This window comes from Ursus maritimus, unplaced genomic scaffold, assembly GCF_017311325.1.
Source record: "Ursus maritimus isolate PB19 unplaced genomic scaffold, ASM1731132v1 scaffold_18, whole genome shotgun sequence".
Classification (NCBI taxonomy): Eukaryota; Metazoa; Chordata; class Mammalia; order Carnivora; family Ursidae; genus Ursus; species Ursus maritimus.
Genome location: NW_024424230.1, coordinates 15,571,402 through 15,586,520, shown reverse-complemented (window position 1 = coordinate 15,586,520; position 15,119 = coordinate 15,571,402). Strand labels below are relative to the sequence as shown.

The 15,119-nt window shown below is 44.4% G+C and overlaps 1 protein-coding gene and 1 long non-coding RNA gene across 2 annotated transcripts; one reads left to right on the top strand and one right to left on the bottom strand.

The window, feature by feature from the left end:
- The first annotated feature begins 2,966 nt into the window (after positions 1-2,966).
- PMAIP1 (phorbol-12-myristate-13-acetate-induced protein 1) lies at positions 2,967-7,166 on the top strand. The gene is made up of 2 exons (XM_040632462.1): positions 2,967-3,233; positions 5,567-7,166. The coding sequence occupies exons 1-2, from the start codon at positions 3,176-3,178 to the stop codon at positions 5,671-5,673; spliced, it is 165 nt and encodes a 54-aa protein (XP_040488396.1). The 5' UTR covers positions 2,967-3,175; the 3' UTR covers positions 5,674-7,166.
- LOC121103243 lies at positions 4,483-7,642 on the bottom strand. Its single transcript, XR_005835383.1, has 2 exons — positions 7,348-7,642; positions 4,483-5,028 (listed from the first exon to the last, which is right to left on the bottom strand). It is a non-coding gene; the product is annotated as an uncharacterized LOC121103243 (long non-coding RNA).
- Between the last annotated feature and the right edge of the window lie 7,477 nt (positions 7,643-15,119).

The window sequence follows — 15,119 nt, the reverse complement described above, 5'->3', positions numbered from 1 at the left end:
GCGTGAGGCTGATTTCCTGTTAACAAGCATGTCTTACAGGAAAAACAAAACAAAACAAAACAAAAAAGTCTCCTTTTATCGGAATAAACAGACTCAGCTCTCCAGCCTATGTATTTTGTCACAGTTCCCTTTCAATTCCCCTTACACATCTCTCATATTCTTTGTTTTCCTGTCAAATCCTATTCTCTGCACGACATATGTGAATGACTATTCTATTACTAATCATGTTTTCTGTTCTGTTTTGGGGTTTTTTGTTTTGGTTTCTTTTTAGTAATTTTTAAAAACACGCGAATGACAACGCAGGCATGGTCAGATTTGCACTGTTATTTTTGAACTTGGTCCATGAAAACTGATACCTGCTAATAGTTTTAAAAATTGTCCTCCCCAGTTCTTTTTCCCTCCTCTCCCCTTCCCTTTCCTCCTCCCCTCTCTTCCCCCTCTTCTTTCTTTCTTTCTGACAGGTAACAGGGGATTCTAATGCTTCATGATAAATCTTTGTATTGTGAGTCCCAGTGATCAAAATATCCTGATATGTTTATATTTCTCGCAAGTTCTCAGTAAATGATACGTCACTTTTTCAGAGAAGTATAGAGGTAAGAGAGACTTTACACACTTAGCTTCTAATTCCTTTAATAGAATGTTAAATCTGAGAATTTACGGACCATCTCAAATCCACAATCTTAAACCGTCCTCCATAAATTGCTGATTTGACCCGCCTCTGAAGCCCATCTCCCCAACTTCTCTCCCCCTTCTCCTTCCAGCAAGTTGAATTTGCAATTCCCTAAAAGGCACCACAGGCCTCAGGTTTGTAGCTAGTATGGGTCACGTGGCTAACAACCTTTTATAATGATAATGTTCGAGGACAGGACTGGCACACCCTTTGTAGGTAAACAACAGTAGGATTTGCTTTGCTTTTGTTGAGTGTATCTGCATTTCAGGGTGCATGATTTGGTCAGAAGTTTACTAATTTATCCAGTCAAAAAGTTAATGGTGTCCCTTCACTCTTCAGTCAGTCAAAATGAGCCCTGAGAGGGCCCCAGTGCCCTTCAGATAGTGTTCGAGAAAAAAAATTAGGAGACAGCATCCTCTGCTGTGTTTCCGTGTCAGGTGAGAGCTCCTGAATTCTGTCCGCTCTTAACCCTGTGTATTTACCACACTCACAACTAAGTTGTTTAGGGGCACCTGGGTGGTTTAGTTGGTTAAGCGTCTACTGCCTTCGGCCCAGGTCATGATCTCGGGGTCCTGGGATGAGCCCCTGGTTGGGATCTCTGCCCAGGGAGGAGTCTGCTTCTCCCTCTCCCTAGGCACCTCCCCTCTCACTCCTGCTCTTTCTCTCTCTTTCAAATAAATAAAGAAAATCTTAAAAAAATAAACGAAGTTGTTTAACTTCAGGAGTAGTTTTGTTCCATGATTATAGCGTCCTCTATACTTCTGCAGGGCCCGCCATAAAATACTTGCAGGTTTGTGTTGAATGAATGATTTCAGGAAAATCAACAAGCTCAAATGCCTACTGGGGGCACATAATGTGAATGAGAAAAGCGACAGCAGGGACCGTGGCCGCGGGGAGCTCCCGCCCCAAGTCTGAGGGGGAGAGGCAGCCCCCACAATTCTAGCCTGCTCTGCCCATTTGGAAAACGGATCCCGGGTTTTCAGAGCTTCACGTTTTACAAAGAACGCCAGAGATCGGAGCTTTTAAAGTCATCTCTCAGTTTTTAAATGTTGGTAACCAATTCAAATTTTCACACGACATTTTGCAAATCAATACCGTGAGGCAAACAGAACACTCCCGAGAACCGCGCAGTTCTAAGTAGCCAATTTGCAACTTCTTCATTGAATACTGCAGATAATTAAGAACATTCATTTTCCCAAAAAAATGTGATTACTGGGAACGCCACGGTGGGTTAGAGCTGCTGCTCCGTAGGGGGCCTGACTAGGTTCAGATCCTGGCACGACTCTGCCAACGCGCGCTCCAGAATCCCCTTGATCTCAATAAACCAGTTTTCACGCCTGCAAACTGGCCTTTATGGTAAGAGTGGCAGCTTCGCAGCGTTGTTCTGAGGACAGAATGAGAAAATGCCTGCCCAAGCCCTTCTCACGAAGCGGCCCTCAATACGTGCTAACTAGTCCAAATTACTACTCTTCTTTATAATAATGGAATTATTCAAGGACCAGCCAAACATCGTGTAAATAAGTTCATATTCCCAGACACCTCATTTCTCCTCCCACAAAAGCATTTGAAGGTGTCCCATATGACGACTTATGCTTTATATGTCACTCAGCTGCATCCAGGTGGAGTGATACCGACTTTTCCAGAGGGAAGATGCCCCACACAGTCGTGGCTGGGGTGGAAAACTAACCCCTCACCCCCGCCTCTACACACACACACGCACACGCACACACGCGCACGCACACACCCCACCTTCCAAATCAAACCAGTGTTTGCTTGCTCGCGTTTCAATTTGGTACGTTTGTCACTTGCTTCTGGCATCCTCTCCACTGTTCTGAAAGTTTTCATCTCACTTCCCCGCAACCACCCATGCCCTCCGAGTTCGAGCTTCCCTTTTCCGATCTCGTTCAGGGGTCTGCTTAGTTAGTCTCTAATTGCCGGTTTACGATAAGGACCAAGCGCCTGGCCACCCCACCCGCCGCCTTCCCGCTAGAACTTTCCCCTCTCGCGACTTCTCAGCTCCGCCACAACTGCAGCTGACTCGATGCGGGGCGGGGGCGGGTTCTCAGCCCGGACCCCCTCCAACCGGCCCCGGTTCGTGAAGGGAGTAAGTGCGAGGCGGGGCAGGGTCGCCGCGCCGATCGCTCTGCGCCCCCTGCCGCGGGTCGGCGCCGCCGCGGAGCTCGAGCAAGTCGAGGCAGGTCCCCCACGGCGGCTGCCCTCGGGGGCGGGGTCAAGGGCGGGCGCAGAGTCAAGTTTCTCTACGTCACGGTTCTTGGGAAAGTCCCCTGACATAAGAGGAGAGCGCGGGCGCGAGAATCGCCTAGACCCGAGAGGTGCCCGGCCCGGGAGCAGTTCGCTCTCCAGTCCGGTCGTGCCCGCCCGTTCCCGCGCGTTCCCTCCCGTCTTCGCCCCCCGAGCAGCTCGCCTTCTCCTGCCCCAAGGGGCTCGGGTTGGGGGGCCTAAGGTCCCCGGGGTTCTGCAGCACAGCTCCCGGTGGCTGGGAAGATGCCTGGGAAGAAAGCGCGTAAGAGCGCGCAGGCGAGCCCTGCGCGGACCCCGGCAGGTAGGGAGCAGCTAGGGCCCGCGGAGATCTTAGAGGGGGCCGGGGCGGGGGTGGGGGCTGGGGCGGGGGCCGGGGTCGAGGTCTCGGTCCGGGCGGCTTCAGCCCGGGCAGGTCTGCGCCCTTGCACGTGCTTTGCGGGACGCCTCCAGGAAGTTCTTCGGGGGTTTTACACAGGACGGTGGAGATGGTGAGGTAGGAAACCCTATTTGGGATGCAGATTGGGATTTTAGCGGAGGCGGAAAGCCTCTTCTTCGCTTCGCTTGCTTTCCATCCCCGCTTGCCCTGCCCCGGGGCCACGGGGAGAAAAAGTGCAAGTGCAGGCTTCAGTCACGAGGAGAAAGTCATCGTCACGGCAGGTGGGGACAGGAGAGGCTCCGGGAGCTGCCTGGCGAGCAGCCCTCTTCCTCCGGAGTCGGGGACCATTGAGGGCCCTGCTCTGAGTGTTGCCACTCTCGCCCCCCCGCCCAAAACAAATCGGTCCATAATGCTTGATCCTATCGCGGCCCTTCCACAGAGGACTGATGGAGCGTTACGGAGGCCCTACGAGGACCACTTCGGTCAGGAGCCTATAAAATTGTGCTTCTTTGTTGAGTGGGACATTTTAACAATCGTTATTGCTTGCGGAGATGGGATAGGAGAAGAACAGGAGTTGGTCTCCAGTGGTTTGTTTTTAGTCCATCCACTCTTCTCCTCCTCCCTCCATAAAGCAACATCAAATAACTTTTCAGACCGGCCCTCTCCCTTATAAATCTTACCGAACGAGGCAGCCATCCGCTAAGGGGCTGTAGCAAAGAGGGCAGCAAGGCTCTGGGCTCGAAATCCGTCATTGCATCAGACGGTAATGGCCCCCTTTTAAAGTAGTTTCGATTTATAGAGCCCGTGACGCGTGCAAAGGAAGTGGGGCATTGCCAACCTGGCCATGGCTAAGTGGGCACCAGGGTGCTGTCGCTGGCTCTTACTTGGGAGGCCAAAAGCTTTGCCCACCTTCTGTGATGTCCAAGAATTCTCCGGTTTCCCGAAGGCCTAACCCGAGCATAACCTTTCTGCCATTTAACTTCATTCCTAATAATACGGGACAGCAGAAAGGGCCCTCTTAAACTCGATTTGATAGTAATACATCTTTTTATTGAGATGTGACATATGACATTGTATCAGCTTTGTTCGATATATGTATATATCAAATGATGATTTGGTTTATGAATATATTGTGAAGTGATGCCAAATAGCTTTAGTTAACATCCCTCATCGCACAGTTTCAATTTTTTTATTACTATATTTATAGAACTGTAATTAACAGAAAGATTAAGGAAACAACTAGCAGTCAGTTTCTGCCCCATCTTTTGGTGAAAGAGATAATTTTTTCTCTTAAAACCCTTCTATAGTCCTTTTTCTTAAATTAATATTCATTTAATGATGATATCTCACTTCTAAAAAACAGTAAACTTGTGAATTAAACATATTTTCTGCTTCACTCATAAAGGCACAGATTAGGTTTATAAGAAGAATTTGGTTTAAAGTAAAATGTAAATTTCTAAGTTGTTTTAGAGAATATAGACTTATTTTTGATATGAGATTTTATGAGTCTTACAAGAAAATTTCAAAGAGTTTTTCAATGAGAGTAAGAATGGGTGGCTCAGTTGGTTAAGCTTCTGCCTTCAGCTCAGGTCAGGATCCCAGGACAGCCCCGCATCGGGTTCCACATGGGGCTCCCTGCTCAGTGGGGAGCCTGCTTCTCCCTCTCCCTCTGCTGCACCCCCTGCTTGTGCTCTCTTACTCCGTCAAATAAAAAAAAGTCCTTTAAAATAAGAGGGAAAAAAAAAGAATGCATTTAGATTTGTCTATTAATGAAGGCTTAATTGGAGCTGGGAATTACTGCCATTTAAAAAATAAATCCTACTTGAAGACAACATACAAGACTTTGGAATTTGACTTCTGTTCCCCTAACCAACCTTCAGTGAGCGAGAAGAGGCTGGCCAAGGCTCTCTAACTCTCTGGCGTATGACAGAAATGTCCATATCGAAAGAAAGATAACATTTACCTCATGCAGTGTGCTTTTTTTAAAAAAAGATTTTAGAGTAAATGTCTTTATTCTTACCTATTCTTTTTTTGGTTTACGAGTCACAATGTGTCAGTGTATGGTGTGTGTGTGTGTGGGCGCGCACGTGCGAAGTCACCTTTCTCACATTCAGAAAATGGGTGTACATAAAGCTAAAGTTAAGATAAATGCTTCACTGAATAAATAACTCGGCTCGTCCCTTGGATGGGCACATTAATTCTTGCCGGTTGCGGTCGGTAATGTCAGTGTAATTTTAATGTTTTGCTTTCCTTTTCAGAGCCCGAAGTGGAGTGTGCCATTCAACTCAGGAGATTTGGAGACAAACTGAATTTCCGGCAGAAACTTCTGAATCTGATATCCAAACTCTTCCGCTCAGGAACCTGACTGCTTTGGAAGCTTTCGAATGAGGAGATTCCTTTAAAATGGAAGATTCCCCAGTAGCTGCAAACTTCATCAATTAGAGGAAATGCCTTGTAATGGAGAAGATTGGGAGGGAGAACTCCTTGCTTTTTGGATGCCCTTGGAAGCCGAGATGGAATACATCAAAGACGGATTTCTTTTGAAGTTGTCCCAGAAGTCATTTTTTTTTTTTGGATTGTGAGGGCATTATAAAACCATTTTGTTTATTTTAAAGCAAGAATGGAAGAGCTTTGAAAAATAAGGAATTAATTACTTATACATTTTGTTTTTACTTTGAAAATTATTCTGGTCATTTTGCAGAAGGTTGCTGTCCAGCCTACTGTAACCGGAGTTGGCAAATGAAAAGACTGTGGTCTGGGGCAAAGAAAGAATGTGTTCAGTGTTGGGTTTTAGTTTTGGATGACAACTCCAAAGTGATGTATAATACTTGCTTTATATATTACCGTGTTCAAAGTAAAGATTTCATTCTGAGGACACTGAATATCATAGAAGGTGTGGATCCCATAGGTCACTACAAAAGATACAATGATTTGAAAGCTTGTTTCTTTTGACTTAAAAATGTATCGCTTCTGTTCAGATGACCCTTCCTCAAATTATGTTTCTGTGAGTCTTAAATGGAAAGTCTATACTTCGAACAATGTGATAGAAGTGTTACTTGGTGCCAGTAAGATTCTTGAAGGTAAAATGTTATAAAACATAAAGAGCATGGGGATTTTGTAGAATGAGAAATAATGGGGGAAAAATTCGTTTGAGACATTTTTACTGCTGTAATTAACACTTAGTAAAACAAATATTCTAAAGTAACTTGATAAGAAGATGAATTTGTTTCTAAAGACGTTTCTGAAATCTGTAAAATGCCCTTTCTCATGCTAGTCAGTGTATGTCTTCCAAGACGTGATCTTTTAAGAGAAATTAAGCATGTTTTACATAGTTGGGATATACTTAAAAAAAAAAAAGGAATGGATTGCTCATCCAGAATAAAAATGCCACATATGTGTAATTTGCATTAGAATTATATGTAGATTCTAAGAAAGGTTTCATGAATTTCACTTTTTTATTGTCGAAAGCCCAGGCTACCAATGAAGTCCCCAGATATATAAAAAAAAGAAATAATGTCATGATTGAATTTCAGCAAGAAGACTCTTATTTATTTTACCTATTTATGATTAAAATATTTTTTGTTTAGTTTGAAGATGTCTATTAGTTAAAGCTACATTTTTAGGTTATGAGACAAGGCTTTCATAACCACTTGGACTTTATAGTAAGAACGCTCTGGCTGTGGTCACTTTAGATGAAACTTTACCTCAGCATCTGTTTTCTTCTCAAGTATTATTTAGTGTTTTTTGTCTGTCCAGAGGCAGATATCTTGCCATTTGGATATTTATGTTCTGTAACTGTATTTATACATACAAAACTTGAATACTGTAGCTGTAAACTATTAAAAATTATTACCATTCTTTTCTACGTCTTCCTCTTTGTCATCACGTCGGCGGCCCAGTGTTCATTATGAAACCAAAATTGTTTTACCGGTTTCCTTCAGCAGGCCCCTTCTGACCACCACCCCCTCAGTCACAGTTTTGTCCCCCGAGTGGGACATACAGGGACATTTAGCATGATTTCTGCTGTCAAGGGACTTACCATTTCATCGGGAGAGGAAATAGTGAAAAAGAAGAAATCCATGCCTGCGGGAGGTCTTGAGAAACTTAGTGCCTGGGGAGTGGTTTATTGAAAGGAGCCCGCAGAGATCCGTGATCTCCTTAGAGGTGCAGCGCGCCCCGGTCCCTGGCTGCTCGCCCCCGTCCTGGGCTGCTGGGGGCGGGGGAAGCCCTCTGCCGGGCGAAGAGGAGCTTCTGGGCGGTTTCCTTGACAATGGCCTCACACTTCTCCCTTCCTCTGCCCCAGCCCTGAGCAGATGTATTGCTTCATCTGAAGCCGGTCATGTGCAGGAGTGGCTTTCCTGTTAGAGGGTGAGAACTCACCAGATACTCCTAGTTGGTGGTGTCGAACTAATCGCATCATCAGCCTGAAACCCGCGGAGTGTAATCGCCTCGCTCAGACGGGGGCGTGAGGGAGAGGAGGGGCTATGGGAGGAAGGTGACCACATGAGAGGGGACTGCCAGGGAAGGGGATGAAGGGCTGCCCCCAGGGCATCACAGGAGTAGGCTCCATAAAGGGGGTGGGGGGCAATCTGCATGATTTGATTTGAGGGTCTCTGGAAGAGGAACTCCTGTCCCTCTGCCTGTCTGCGTAGCCAGAAGTTGGTGTTAATGAGTTTTGCTAAAAGTATCCTTGCTACTCATCTTTCATACGAGGAGTAGCACGGGAAACTTTGGCACGATGCACAGTCTTCAGGTATGAGGACTAGATATTTTAGAGAACGCTTTTTTTTTTTAAAGATTTTTATTTATTTATTTGAGAGAGAGAGCGCATGAGCAGGGGGTAGGAGCAGAGAGAGAGGAAGAAGCAGGGAGCCCCATGCAGGGCTCCATCCCAGGACCCTGAGAACAGGACCTGAGCCCAAGGCAGACGCTTAACCGCTTAACGGACTAAGCCCGCCAGGCGCCCCAGAGAACTCTTAATGTCAAAAAATTCCCAGGCTGCCCACATAATTGTAATTGTAAATATTGACTAGTACAAAGCTACCAGGAATTAAAAAAATAGTTTGACTTGCATTTATACCTAGGAGAAAACCTCCATAACCTTTATATTTGAAAAGTCACCTAGAAATGGCAATGTGTTATTAGTAAAATGCATACAAAAAATATAATTCTGCTTATAAATTACTTATAGTTAGTTTAGAAATTGAATAAGAAAAAAATCACTGCCTTTTGCAAAAACGTGTTTGCAATCCTTCCCATGAACAAAGTTACTGTCCTTCCCTCCACAGCAAGTATAGGGGAAGGCCTCCCTGGCTTTGTGTCTTGGATTAAAACAGTAGTGAATCACTTCAGCAGAGCAGTCTCTCATCTTTTGAACTGTGGCAAAGTGATGGACCTTTAGGAAAAAAATAAAATCAGAAATGCAGTAATACCAGAATTAAGAAGCTGTGACTATTACTGAAGTGACTGAAGAAGATCTAATCCCATGGAAGCTCCATTCTGAATCCTAAATATACCAAACCATTGAAAATGTGTGCCTCAAATTTCAAGAACGGTATTTTGTTCATTTTTTAAAAAGATTTTGTTTATTTGGGGGGGTCTCTGGGGGGGGGGGCAAGCAGGTTCCACGCTGTACAGCACAGAGCCTGATATGGGGCTGGATCCCACGACCTTGAGATCATGACCTGAGCCGAAACCAAGAGTCGGATGTTCAACTGCTTGAGCCACCCAGGTGCCCCTATTTTTAATTTTTATAAACTGGACAGAATTTCTTCTGAAGCTATCTCCTCTTATCATTTGAATGTGTAAAGGAATTAAACTCCCCAAAACAAATCTGGTCAGGTAATGGGCTACACTTCAAGGGATAACATTATGTGCTTTGGTAAACTGCCCTTTGCTGGTAGGATTTTTGTTTTTGTTTTGTTTTGGGTTTATTTATTTATTTTTGTAATCTCGACACCCAATGTGGGGCTTGAACTCATGACCCGAAGATCAAGAGTTGCATGCCTCTCCAACTGAGCCAGCCAGGTGCTCCTCCTATGTTGATAGTTTTATTTGAGATGTTTTTATCAGCTCTCCTTCCATTATTAATCAAGAATACATGTATCTGATTGTGTAATTTACATGTACACAAACAAGTTAAGAGAAAACCAGCAACAACCATCTCCTCAGTAATTTGAGATTTTGCATAGTCAACAGAGTATAGCTCATAGAGCTTTACCAAAGTCTCTGCCAAAGCAAATTGTCCTTGTTTGGTGAATTTCTTTATCTCTGTGTATGTATCTCTCTTGTGCTTGGGGAAAATGCCTGTTTTGTCTCTCTACAAATATTAAATACTGTCCAAGTAACGGATCATTTCAGGGACTATGGGGCTGGGGAAGGATGCAGGTAAGAAATGGGGAAGAAAGAAGAGGGACAGAGATCTCTTTGCGCTGCAATTTGCACTTACTTAAGGATACAGAAATCCAATCAGAAACCTTAGAAATTTTCGAGTTTCACCATCTTGAGTCTATACTTACCCCATTATCTCATGTATAGAACTGAGTCCATACAAAATGTGGTCATGGCGCTCCTTAATGAACACCGTAAGTTTTAATTTAACTTTTTTAAAGTAAGTTCTATGCCCAGCTCACAATCCCGAGATCTAGAGGCGCGGTCTACTGACTGAGGCAGCCAGGGGCCCCGAACACTCTAATTTTTTATGTGTAAATCCAGTAAAAGAGAATTAGTTCTAAAGAAACAATGCAGAAGAGGAAGCAAACACTCCAGTCATGGCCTTGTCACTTTGTAGCCCTGAGAACTTGGAAGTTCATTAACTTCTCCGAGCCTGGGCTGCCGCAGGGAAAACTGGGAGGAATGCTCCTTCACGAGGCAATAGCGTGAGGACTGATACTACAGGCGGGTGGAAAAAAGGTCACTTATCATCTGTCTATCACCGATCTCTTTATCATCTATCAATGTATCTACGAGATAAGTTGTTTCCTTTAGTCTGAAGACTCTGGGTGCTGTGATTTGGGTTTTTGAATCCCTTGCAATAATTCTGCCCCCACCCCACCCCCCACACGCACACACAACCCTTTGAGCCAGGACCACATAAATTGTGAAGATCTTGCCAGACTCTTCGAACCTTTGTCAGAGGGAATTCTCCACAAGGAAGACACAAGGCATCTTGAGAACAGTCACCACTGGGCATAATGGAGAGCAGAGAGTGCCCTGCTTTGGAATCAAGGCCAAGCCCTCAGTGACCTGTGAGGTCTGAGCAGGGCAGCCTGTCTGAGCCAGAGGGATTCCTCTGCATCCCCTCTACAGTCATTTGTGGTTTGAGACAGAGAATAGAATGGCGGAGGGGTCTGGAGAAAATCTCCTACCACACTCCGGGTCCTACCAGCCCCCTCCTGCACTCAGCATAAGAGAAAACTGAAGGGTTTGCAGAAGGAAGTAGAAGAGTGGGTTTAAACCCCCTGTCCCCCAAAATCCATTTTTCCAAATTCTTCTCCCAAACATTGACTCTAAGTCCAGGAGGAGGCTGGGCAGAAACCTCTTGGACTTAAAAGTATTTTCTTGGACCTGAAAATTCCCCATGGGCTCTGGCCTCCCTGCTGGTGGTGTCACTGTGTCAAGAGGGCTTCTTATATGTAGCTGAAAATAGATGAGGTCACCTGACAGGACACACCCTACCGTGCGAGTCTCTCACGTAATAGGTCATGGTTCAAGAGCAAAACCTTTGTCAATACAATCCAGGCTCTCACTTTAGCTTCTGTTTTAAGGACTTTCAGAAATCAGTTTAACAAATTCAGAGTGAAACAGTCACACCCACCTGCAGTCTTCTTCCAGATCGGTTACTGTAAAAAACACCAGAAAAATGAGGGAAGTGATGAGTGACAGGTGGGGATTTAGGATTCCTTTACTATGCAAGTCTGGGTCCCAGACTGCTCCCGTAGGTGTACTGTCTGTGATTAGAAACTGCCCAGTGCGTGGAGCCTGGGCTTGGGTTTGGGCTGGAAATGGAACGTACAAATAGCCCTTTGAGATTTCTCATGTCTTAGTAAAAGGCTTCTTTTCTTTTCAGCGTGTTCTCTCACTATTGATCTCTAATGGAGCCGTGAGATTTGCCCATTTCCAATTGCACCTCGATTTTTAAAACCACAGACTTTCTTTCCCTGCAATTATCATTGACTTTGGACTTTGGACTTAGCCCCTGTTTTGCCACGTCTCCTTTGCAGGGCGCTGGATCAATGGCTTCATCTTGGTTTTCTTATAAAAGGGTATAAGATACACGGATTTCAAAGCATCTTGAGAATGGAACGTGGTGAGAATGTGCAGGCTGTCTGGCTCACAGTCATGCTCAGTGAATGTCGGTTAACTTCAGCTTCAAGACGGAGGGTTAGATATTAGCTTCCTTACAGAGCTATGGAAGATCTTGCCCAATTAAGATTATTAGACTAAAATGAAAGCTTTTGAAAAAAGGCAGTAGGGCAGTGGTGGGGCTGGAGAGGAAGTGGCAGTTTTTCCCTTGATGAGGCCATCTGTTTTTAATTTATAACCTTCTAGTGATGGTAAAACATTGATTTTCACCCCGTACATAATGGGTTTCATGAATACTATTCACTTGCCCAAAGCCCCCTGCATGTGGTCATAGAAAGATTCAGGTCCTAATATACAGAATACTGCCTCAAAAAATAGGAAGAAGGTCTGTGTTGTTATTTTGGACTTGGCTAGATTTGGGTAAGTCTGCTTTCAGCAGGGAATCATAAAGGGCAGGCTCTCCCCTGAGATGAAACTGTGAAACTGTTCATCTGGAGGACAGAAGTTGTATCCTGCTGCTTTTGCTTTTGGCTGGAGGAAGCTTGAGTTGCATTCAGCCACAGGGTTTTTCTGTAGAGCTTCTTTGAGTCTGCACTCAGATGAACAATACTTACACAAGATAAATACTTTTTCGTGATCACTGGCAATGTGCCAGGCACTTTAGAAACAGTTTTACCGTATCATCTCGTGGTCACATATTTGGAAACTATGATTAGCTTTCGTATTTTATAGTGGAGGAACTAGCCTCAAAGAATCAGCAATTTCCCCAAAGTCGATTGGCAAACGGGTGGAATGCACATGGGATCTGAACTTGTGCCTTTCTAACCCCAAAGCGGTCTTCCCAGGCCACCGCAATACAGCTGCTTCCCACAAGGGACTGGGGAAGGGCCCCATCCCAGAGCGAGGCTGGTTTGTTTTCCACTCCAGTGCCTCATTAAATACCGCCAAGTTTTATACCTCTGGGTTTTCTGAGGGTGCGAGGTTGATTATTAAGCCAGCTGATATGTGAAAGATACTGATAAGTGCCGGCCAGTTCACACCCCTCTAGCACAGCACTGCCGCTGGTTGCTTCTAGGTGATTTCCAACCTGCAGGGATGGAAACATGACCTCAGAAACGGTCTCACGTTATTCCAAGAAACAAAGGAAGAGAGGGAGCCGTGAGGGAAGGTGCTGTGCCATCTCATCTCTAGCAGGGATTTTGTAGTGGGTGAGCATGGAATTAATTTGAAAGATACACTCCCTGCCGGCTCGCTTTTTACCAGTTAATGCCAAAACGGCACCTACTAGGACAGACCTGCAGGAGCTATTTGTAATGGGAACGAATAGGATTCAAAGAAGCCAGTCAAAACAGCAATTTGTGTGTTTTGTTGGCTGCCCCCGCTGTATCCGCCCTATTTTCAGCAAAGCTGAGCAGCCCTTAGGAAGGAAGAAGAAGTTGTTGCCACCATTTTTTTTTTTTTTTACCCAAACAATAGAGAACATCTAAATGAACCAGTCTGCCTTCTTGATGATTCATTTGGACAAGTGTCGAAGGAGGGGCAGGGAGCAATGGGTGGTTGAGGCGATTATGAAATCCTTTTGTTTTACGAAGGTTACTTTTTAGTAAGAAATTCCCAGATCCTCTGTGTTGAGGAAACATACATGTTCATCAGAAAGCAGAGGGGGAAAATAACCTCCTTTGTCCATCTTTTTAAAAAAAGACACAACACAACACAGCATCTGTAAGTAAAGTGATAAAAATGCTCCTGTCCTCTTCTTGAAACTTTTATTGGTGTTGCATTAAAAAGAGCAGATTTCTGAGAATTAGGACTAAACTTTTATTTAACTTTCATGATACAGATATAGAAGAATATAAGGAAGTCAGGCTAACACTTCACAGATGACCCTTGGGGCCCTGGGAAAGTACCAGCCGGGATGATAAATCTGGGCTTTTCTTCCAGACTTGAAATTGACAGGAGGAAGAAGGCTAGTGAGATGCCTAGGTACAGCTCACTTGTTAACCACACTTTTTCACGAATAAGCTGGGAAGTGATAGATGTGTGTATTTCTATATGTTTAGAAACACACCCTGCTGTCATTTTCAACCCAAGTCAACTTCATAATAAATATTGCTAACGGGAAATAGATATGAGCCCTTTTCTTTTTTACAGCATTTTACTGCTTCATCCCTAAAGACTATGGAAAGTTTCCCAACCCCGATTTGCCTGGACCTGTCCTGGTTTTGAAACTGAAAATCTCATGTCCTGGAAATGCCCTCCAGCCTGGGCAATCTGGGACAGTTCACTCAGTACTGCGTGGCTGTAATGTGTTTGCACGTATACCTTTGACAAATTAATCTCTGACGATCTTCATTGAAATAAACTATATCTCACTTCTCTTTTCCACTCTTGGCTTATTTGTGAAAAGTGGGGAATCATAACTTCCTAGCCCTGTGGAATCCCAGGGTTTGTAAGGGGACTGAAGGAGCTCATGGGTACAAGGCTCCCAGCCCAGAGCCTGGCAGTTAGCAAGCCTCCAGAAAATGGCTGCTGAAAAAAAATGCTCTGGGGGATTACGAAGAGTTTATGAAAGCCAAAGGTTATCACGGTTTTTATTGGAATTATTAAGTACGTACTGAGTGAAGACAGGAAGAAAGCTGTGATTCATGGACTTTGCAGTTTAGTTGAGCACAACCAGATGAAACATGCAAATGGTCCAGAGTTAACAGTTATAAACCGTGAGGGTGTTCGTTGGAGAAAGGGAAAAAGTCAGGTAGGGTCAGATTTTTCTTCTTTTTTAAAGATTTTGTTTTATTGTTATTATTTTTTATTTTTTTTTTTTTTAAAGATTTTATTTATTTATTCGACAGCTGTGCCACCCAGGCGCCCCTATTGTTATTATTTTTTAAGATTTTATTTATTTATTTATTTATTTATTTATTTATTTATTTGAGAGAGAGAGAGCACAAGCAAGGGGAGCAGCAGGCAGAGGGAGAGGGAGAAGCAGGCTCCCCACTGAGCAGGGAGCACAACGTGGGGCTCCATCCCAGGACCCTGGGATCATGACCCTAGCCGAAGGCAAACAACCAACTGAGCCACCCAGGTGCCCCAAGATTTTATGTTTTTAAGTAATCTCTACCCTCAGAATAGGGCTTGAACACACGACCCAGAGATCGAGAGTCGCATAGGTATTTTGTATTTCAGAGAAAGATGTTGTTTATCAGAAGTCATTTCACTATCAGAATTGCCAATGACTCAGAAGTCTTCACAGACAGCTCTACCAAGTTATCATTAGGTCACTTCTTCAAAGGTTGGTGGACTTCCTCAAACATACCTATTTTTATCATCTTAATCTGTCTTTCATCTCCATTTTTTCTACAGATACTGTTTTCTTAAAGGTTTCTAGTAGCCCAATTGCCACATCTTGAGGCCTCTTAAGATTGCATCATTCTCAACCTCAGAGCATCAGCTCCTTCTTCAAACTTATGTAAAGTGATTCGCATACCACATCGTGTGCCGGGGTCCTCT